Source organism: Mandrillus leucophaeus, unplaced genomic scaffold (genome assembly GCF_000951045.1).
Source record: "Mandrillus leucophaeus isolate KB7577 unplaced genomic scaffold, Mleu.le_1.0 Scaffold219, whole genome shotgun sequence".
Taxonomy (NCBI): domain Eukaryota; kingdom Metazoa; phylum Chordata; class Mammalia; order Primates; family Cercopithecidae; genus Mandrillus; species Mandrillus leucophaeus.
The window spans coordinates 277,415-286,153 of record NW_012102243.1 but is presented as its reverse complement, the minus strand read 5'-3'; the positions used below and the strand labels follow the sequence as shown (position 1 = coordinate 286,153).

Sequence of the window (8,739 nt, the reverse complement as noted above, 5' to 3'; positions counted from 1 at the left end):
CTAAACACCCTGCACTAAACAAACACCCTGCACTAAACAAACACCCTGCACTAAGCACCCTGCGCTAAACACCCTGCGCTAAGCACCCTGCGCTAAGCACCCTGCACTAAACACCCTGCACTAAACACCCTGCACTAAGCACCCTGCACTAAACACCCTGCGCTAAACACCCTGCGCTAAGCACCCTGCACTAAACACCCTACAATAAACACCCTACACTAAACACCCTGCACTAAGCACCCTGCACTAAGCACCCTGCACTAAACACCCTACACTAAGCATCCTGCAATAAGCACCCTGCACTAAGCACCCTGCACTAAACAAACACCCTGCACTAAACAAACACCCTGCAGTAAGCACCTTGCAATAACCACCCTGCACTAAGCACCCTGCACACTGTGCAAAAAACAAGCACCAGGCCACCTGCAGGAGGAGAAGGCAGCTGGCAAGGGGCCTCTGGACCAAGGAACAAGGCAGCCGTGAGTGCCCTGGATTTTCTTTCTGCCTCATATATTGAGACTTGGATGTGAAGAAGCCAGCAACTGGGAAAAACCAGTGGGCACACACACACTAAAAGCTGTGCTTTTTCATCTTCTGGGGATGTTGTCTAGAGGAACTCGGAATGGTCCACCATTTGCCAAACCACTGAAGGCTTTCCTGCAATCTAGTCTGTAATGAAAAGAGGCTGTCGCGAACCCCAGCAGTAGATGGTTCACCTTTACACCAAGAAGGCTGGGAAAGCGCCACAATCTGCAGGTGGCCCAGGCCGACCTCAGGGGGTTGGTGCTCCTGTAGGATCCAGCATCTTTCCTCTTCAAGGAACAAAAATCGCTGGGAAAGTGTTGAGGCACAAGCACAGAGTCAGGAAACTAAAGAAAAAAATGAAGCCTTTTTGAGTAATAAAAAAGAATTTAAGCCCCAACAGGCCAGACATGGTGACTCATGCCTGTAATTCCAGCAATTTGGGAGGCCAAGGCAGGCAGATCACTTTAGTCCAGGAGTTTGAGACCAGCCTGGGCAACATGGCGAAACCCCATCTCTACTAAAAATACAAAAATTAGCCAGGTGTGGTGGCGCACGCCTGTAATCCCAGCCAGGTGTGGTGGCGCACGCCTGTAATCCCAACTACTCAGGAGGCTGAGGTGGGAGGATTGTTTGAACCCAGGAGGTTGCAATGAGCTAAGATCATGCTACTACACTCCAGCCTGGATGACAGAGTGAGACCCTGTCTCAAAAAAAAAAGCAAATACTCCAACAGGGCCGGGTGTGGTGGCTCACGCCTGTAATCCCAGCACTCTGGGAGGCCGAGGCAGGTGGATCACCTGACGTTAGGAGTTCAAGACACCCTGGCCAACATGGTGAAACCACACCTCTACTAAAAATAAAATTATCCAGGGGTGTTGGTGTGTGCCTATAATCCCAGCTACTTGGGAGGCTGAAGCAGGAAAATCGCTTGAACCCAGGAGGCAGAGGTTGCAGTGAGCAAAGATGATGCCACTGCACTCCAGCCTGAGTGACAGAGCGAGACTCAGTCTCAAAAAAATAAGTAATAAAATAAATGACCCAAAAAAAGCCTGGGTCTGTAATCAGAGGACCAGGGAGAACCAGGATGCGCTTATACTCCCTGCTGTGCACCAGCCAAACCCCACGAGAGCACTGTGTCCCCGCCCAGCAAGGGCCGAGCCTGGAGCCTGGACTCATCCTTGTGAGACTGCAGAGAAGTGCCCAGTGCCTGCCCTGGCCCCAGGTGGCCTCAGAGAAAGTGAGCAGGAGCCAGGACCTTCCTTCCCTGCAGCCTACCCTGCAAGGACAACTGGAAAACATGGCTGAAAGGAATCGGAGACTGCACAAGCAAGTGGAAACGCATCCCATGCTCACAGATGGGCAGGATCAGTGTTGGTAAAGCAGCTACACTGCCCAAAGCAATCCGTAGAGTCAATGCTATTGCTATCAAACTACCAATGTCATTTTTCACAGAGTTAGAGGAAACTATTCTAAAATTCATATGGAACCAAAAAAGAGCTGAAATAGCCAAAGCAATTTTAAGTGAAAAGAACAAAGCCAGAGGCATAACGTTACCCAACTTCAAACTATACTACAAGGCCACAGTAACGCAAACAGCATGGCACTGGTAGAAAAACAGACACATAGACCAATGGAAGAGAACAGAGAGCCCAGAAATAAGGCTGCACACCTACAACCATCTGATCTTTGACAGAGCTGACAAAATCAAGCAATGGGGAAAGGACTCATGATACCAAGAATCAGGAAGATGTCAAACTGAATGAAAAAAGACAACCAATAGATACCAACCTGGAGATGACAGAAATGTTAAAAATGACTTTAAAATTTTTAAAGCAACCATCATAAAAATGCTTCGTTGGGCAATTGCAAACATGCTTGAAACAAGTGAAAAAGTCTCAGCAAAGAAATAGAAAGTTTCAACAAAGAAATAGAAAATGAAAAGAAAAAGCTAATGGAAATTTTAGAGCTGATTTTTTTAAAAACTCAACGAATGGGCTTAAAAGCAGAATGGAGAGGGCAGAGGAAAGAATTGATAAAATGGAGACAGAGCAATAGAAATTACACAGTTTGGACAACAAAGAGAAAATAGACAAAAAACGAACAGAGACTGAGAAGCTTGTGGGACTATAACAAAAGATCTAATATCCATGTCATCAAAATCCTGGAAAGAGAAGAGAAGGAGGGTGGGGCATAAAAAGTACTCAAAGAAATAATGACTGAAAACTTCCGAATTATGGCAAGACTCATAAAGCTACAGATTTACAAAGGTGAGAAAACCCCAAACGTGATCAATGCAAAGAAATCCACACCAGGACATGTCATAGTCAAACCTCTGAATACTAACCCTCCCCTCTCCAAAACAATAAAAGTAAAAAACAAGAAGAGAGAGAAACAGCAGCTTACATATATACATATGGGGGGAAACAGCTCAAATGATCAGATTTCTCATCAGTAATTGTAGAGGAAGTGCATAGCATTTTTTTAAGTGCTGAAAGAACTTTCAACCCAGAAACCTATTTCCAGAAAACATATCCTTCAGAAATTAAGGAAACAGGCTGGACGCAGTGGCTCAGGCCTGTAATCCCAACACTTTGGGAGGCCAAGGCAGATGGATCACCTGAGGTCAGGAATTTGAGACCAACCTGGCCAAGATGGTGAAACCCCATCTCTACTAAAAATACAAAAAATTAGCTGGGCATGGTGGTGGGTGCCTGTAATAATCCCAGCTACTTGGAGGCTGAGGCAGGAGAATCACTGGAACCTGGGAGGCAGAGGCTGCAGTGAGCCCAGATAGAGCCATTGCACTCCAGCCAGGGCAACAAGAGTGAGACCCTGTCTCTTAAAAAAATAAAGGAGGAAGAAGGAAGAAAGAAGAGAAGGGAGGAAGAAGAGCAAGAAGAAGGAAAAAGGAGAAGGAAGGAGGAGGAGGAGAAGAAGAAAGGAAGAAGATTGACAGAGTAATGTTTAGAAACATGACCTAACCACGTACTGTCTACCAGAAACTCACTTCAAATAAAACGGTGTAAGTAGGTTTCAAGTTAAAAGAGTTAGAAAAGATACATTATGAAAATGATAAAAAGAAAGCAGAAGTGACTGCATTAATATCGGGTAAAGTGTACTTCAGAGCAAAGAAAATTGCCAGAGACAAAGAGGGACATTCTGTAACAATAAAGGGTCAATCCACCAAGAAGACATAGCAATCCTAAACGTATATGCGCCACATAACAGAGCTGCAGAATATGTGAAGCAAAACTGATGGGATTAATGGAGAAACAGATGAATCCACAATTATGGTTAGAGATTTCAGTTTCCCTCTCTCAACACTTGATAGAACAGTCAGACTGTAAACCAGTAAAAATATGAAGGAACTGAACACCACCAGCAATCAACAGGGTTGGGTCAACGTTTAAAGGACACTCCACCCAACAAGAGCAGAATCCACATTCTTCTTTGCTGCCCACTGACTCTGCACCAAGCTAGACCAAATCCTGGGCCATAACGCAAACCTCAACACCTTTAACAGAATTTAAGTCATACAAATATGTTATCTGACCACAGTAACAAAAATAAAAGGGAAATTTTCCAAACACTTGGAAACGAAACAACACATTCTAAATACTCTATGTGTCAAAGAAGAAGTTTCAAGGAAATTTTAAAAACATATAGAACGGAGTGAAAATGAAAATGCAACAGATGGTGTACCAAGATTTTTGTGCCAATGGCGATGTGCTGGCTAAGATATTGGACTATAGTTTCAAGCTGCCACTGTTGAGGAAACTGGGTACAAAGTACATGAGCTCTCTCTATATTATTTCTTAAAACTATATCAATCGACAGTTACCGCAAAATAAAATGTTAATTTTTTAAAAGTGTAGCAAGTGCTCAAAATGGGTAATTTCCTACTTATCTGACTCTAGTTGGCTGTTACTGTTCTCATGGGGCTGTCTGTGTCCGCTGTGCCTGGATGGTGGGAACTTTATAAAGGGGAGCTTCCTCTTCCCAGCTCCACACTCAAGGGCACTGTGTTGGTAGCTGGAAGTCAGCCACGTGGGAGTACTTACACCAGGGAAAGCAGCCAACACTACAAATGTCTTGTTCTGTTGACTCTGGACTTAACTGAAGTGATGGAGAGCACGTGGATAATGTGATTAAACTTAAAAGTGTGTCATGTCTGCAGACACTCCATTGCGGATAGCCCAAAAGATGGAGGACATGGTCTTCCAATATCCACCACGATCATCTGATTCAGCAAAGACGTCGCTCAGAGCAGTGCCCTGAATTCCAGCATGGGTCTGTCCTGTTTCACTTCCATCTCATTTACTGAAATGAATGAAAGCATCAACCAACACTCATGTCAGAAGCACCTGTGTATTGCGGTGGACTGCAGATGAATGTCAGTAAAAATCAACGAAAGCCTTCAGTGAGAATCGACGGGCTCTGTGGATCTTACAAAAAGTGCATGAAACGGTGCGCTGTGCGTCCTTTCCGTCCGCAACGTGCCGAATGAACTCAGTTTGCACACAGGTGGTGCGGTCGCTTGGAGAGCCGGTTGTTAGCCGTGTAGCAGCACAGCACCGGGTGGGGGGCTCCCGGGAGCGGGGACCGTGAGATGGGAACTGTGCCGGCCAGTTCTCCTCAGACCCTCGAGCTGCTGCCTTCGTGAGGAGAGCGGAAGGCGGGAAAGTCCAGTTGAGGCTTCCAACCCTCAGGTGTTTTAAAACATGGACAGAACCACGGGGGAGAGTTCGACCGGCAGGTTCCTGGACCATGACCTGGAGGCAGATGTGGGGGTCCAGGGTGGGGCCCGACAGATGCTGAGGAGGGTTCCTGAGGAGAGGCCCTCTGTGGGGGCAGTGCCTGGGTGCCCCTCAGGGTGCCTGACGTGGGCAGGTCTGCTGGGCACAGTGGCCCACAGCCCTGCGGTCAACACCACTGTTCTCTCCCCACCCGCACAGGCCTCTGTGTACTGTGTGGCCGCTGTCCTGTGGACTGCAGCCAAGTTCAGTGTCCCCCGCAACCACAAGCTGGCCCTGCCACGCAGGCTCAAGACCCTCCTCCTGGACATGGCCAGGCGCAGCGCCCCAGAGCGGCCGTCCGCGGCCGAGGCCATCAAGGTAACCACACCGCTGTCATAGTCCCAGCCCAGGGTCTAAGGACTGTGGGCAGTGGCCACCCTCAGTGAGCTGGAGGTGGAGGAGCACAGGCTGCCAGTGTGCACGTGATGAGGCCACCAGCTCTGCTTCCAGGTCCTTGTTTCTAGACATCAGCCCAGCCATCGCATGGGGAAGGGAGTGGGTTTTGCGTCATGGCCACATCCATGTGGGCGGACAGCATGGGGGTCTCTGCTGCTCCCCACCACGGCCATCCCTCCTGCGGAGCCTGCTCTCTCCAACTTGTCCAAAAGGCCAAGGCAGGGGCAAGGAGTGTCCTGTGGCCACGTACAGACCCCTGCTCTTAGGTCCTGCTGGAGGGGAGCAGAGAGAGGCCTCCACACCCCACCCCCCACCCTGAACCCCCACCTCCTCTGAGGATCCCACCAGCCCCGCCCCTCCCTGCCTGATCTCCCTGCTGGACTCAGGCTTTGGGGCTGGGTTCTAACACACTCCTGCTGGGACCTGCGCCCGCACCCAGCAGGCGGAGCTGAGCCGTGTGTGGGTGATGAGGAGGACCTCCTGGGGAGGAGCCAAACCCTGATGTGTGATCAGGAGGACCTCCTGGGGAGGAGCCAAACCCTGATGTGTGGGTGATCAGGAGGACCTCCTGGGGAGGAGCCGTGTCTGGAGGAGCGGAGACGGCCATGGAGTTGGGGACCTGGGCCCAGCAGTCTCCGCTTCAACTGCTCTGTGGCCTTGGGCGGGTCACTCAGACCCTCTGGGCCTCTCAGGCCTCCTCTGCCATGGGAGGATGAGATCTAGAAACGGCTGGATGTCCGCTAAGCAGTGAAAGCAGATTTTATTCGGTAACTACCGAGAGCCAAGGAAGCTGAGCTCAGTTCCCACATGCACAAGGCCTGGGCTTATAAAGGGAGAACAGGAGTGGCCGGGCGCAGGGGGTGCGGGGCTCAGGTGAACGTGACCAAGGGCTGCCAGTGTCCAGGCGCCGAGGCCACCAGGTCTGTGGTCAACGTTGGGTTTGGGATTCTGCCTCGCAGAGAGCCTGGCGGACAGTGGCCGACTGTGAGCCCTTTTCAGGAAATGCTCTAAGAAAGGCTCGTCCCGGGCCTGTTGTCAGGTGTCGATGAGAACAAACAGGAAACCCTCCTGGCAGCCCTGAGCTTTTTCAGATGGGGACCCAGCGACATGGGGACGGTCGCAGCCATAGCTGAGGCCTGTCGGGACGTGTGAACCGTCTCCTCCCCCCAGGTGTGCGGCAGCTACCTCCTGCAGCGAGGCATGGACAGCCGGAAAATCCTCGCCCACCTCAGGGCTTCCACCTGCCAGGTGGGGCGGGGCTAGAACAGCTGGGCCGCCTCCTCCCCCGCTGCTCTTAGCTTCCTGCCACCCGCATGCGCTTGCCCCTGCCTGGCCGCCTCCGGCAGCCCCACCCCCGGGTCTCTGCTGACCACCGAGCTGTGGGTGGGTGCGTCTGGGGGTGCGGGGGACACTTGGGTCCTATCTCCTGAAGGCCCCACAGTGGCCCCAGGGAACCAGATCAGGATCGGGGCAGGATCCCAAGGATGGCCGCCCAGCACCCACCCCAGGGCCCTGAGTCTCACATGGTGCCAGCGTCTCCCCCTCCCCGGAACCCACGGAAACCTGGTTGGATTGGGAGGCAAAGGAGCCCCAAAGGCTCCCTCTCCAGGCAGAGCTCAGGCCGTGCGGCCGCCACACCCAGCTCCTCCCCATCGGGAAGCGCCACCGCACCAGTGGGCGGGTGGTGGGCGCCCTGTGGGTGTTGCTGGTGCTGGCGGAGCTCCGTGGTCACCTGGCCCAGGGCTGTCGCCTCCTCCCCAGGTATACCAGGAGGAAGAGACCATCAGCCTCCAAAACGCCTTCTCAGTGGTTGAACTGAAGCCAAGTGTGGCACCAGCCCCAGAGCCCAGCCCAGGTGGGGCCCCGACCAGCCCCTGCACCCCACACCACAGCTGCCCCCACCTTTGCATGGACAGACACAGCCGGCACCTCCCGGAAACCCGGGCAGCAAGTCTAGAGCTCGGCCAGCGTGGCCAATGCAGCCCAGCCTGCCTGCCCCTGCCAGCCCCTATCTCTCCCAAAACTCCCGGTCCCTCAGGCCCCAGTTTCAGGTTCTCACTCCCATCTCCCAGCAGCTGGCCCTCCCAAGCCCACATCTGGAGACCCTCCCAGAGTCCACACAGAGCCCACGCACCCCTGTACTGAGCCCTCCTCAGCAGGCCCCTCCAAGCCCTTCTGGTGGGGCCTCGTCTTTCTGGCCTGTCCCCGCCTCCTGGCCCTCCCCCAGCACCAGCCACACCCACCCTCCCGTTCCGGGGCCAGGCCGGGCACAGAGGAAGCCCGCTGGGGACATGTGGGAGGGGACGTGGCAGCCGCACACCGGGTGGGATGACCCGGTGGTGTGGCACGTGCTGGGGCCACTCCGCCCGCCCGCACCCTCAGCCCCCTGGGTCCCCAGGCTTCCTGCCGGTGAACAGCGACACCAGGCTTGTGGCTGTGCCAGGGCCGGTGCCCAGCCAGCGCCCCTGCTGTGAAGAAGCCACCCAGCTGCCTGCAGCGTTCACCTCCGAGGCCACACACTTCAAGCCCATCGTCCTCGCGCAGGACGCAGTTATGGCCAGGTGAGCTTCGTCCCCACAGCCGGGAGCTGCTGGGTCCCGGGCACGGGCAGCCCCTCCTGAGCTCCGCTCCTCCCGTAGGGACCAGCCTGCCTTGGCCCAGGAGGAGTCCCAGGAGAGGGGCAGCCAGAGGGAGGGAGACGGTGAGAAGCTCTCCCCAGAGGCCCTCGCCGGGTCCCCCAGCCTGAAGACGCCTGACGGGCCGGTGCCTGGTCCGGGGTCACAGGGAGCAGCCCCAGAGCCTCCTGGGGAGTCAGCGCAGCGTAACCCAGCCCAGGGCTGCCCCTGCCCTCCACCCCGGGCCCCAGCAAACCAGCCAGAGGAGGCCTCATCGGCAGCTCCCAGCTCTCCAGTCCCCGCCCCGCCCATGAAGGCATCTGCGCTGCCTGAAAGGCCAGGGCCATCTGGGCAGGCCCCCCCTGGAGTCACTTCCGGGGGTCTCAGGCCCGACACCCTGGGGCCCA

At 53.9% G+C, this 8,739-nt stretch overlaps 1 protein-coding gene across 1 annotated transcript in view; it reads left to right on the top strand.

Annotated features, from left to right (window-relative positions):
- KNDC1 (kinase non-catalytic C-lobe domain (KIND) containing 1) overlaps window positions 1-8,739 on the top strand; it is a 67,341-nt gene that overhangs the window by 28,489 nt on the left and 30,113 nt on the right. The window contains exons 9-13 of the mRNA XM_011980847.1: window positions 5,481-5,639; window positions 6,888-6,965; window positions 7,479-7,572; window positions 8,116-8,278; window positions 8,357-8,738. Of these exons, the coding sequence (XP_011836237.1) occupies window positions 5,481-5,639; window positions 6,888-6,965; window positions 7,479-7,572; window positions 8,116-8,278; window positions 8,357-8,738 (876 nt within the window). The remainder of the gene's footprint in view (window positions 1-5,480; window positions 5,640-6,887; window positions 6,966-7,478; window positions 7,573-8,115; window positions 8,279-8,356; window position 8,739) is intronic.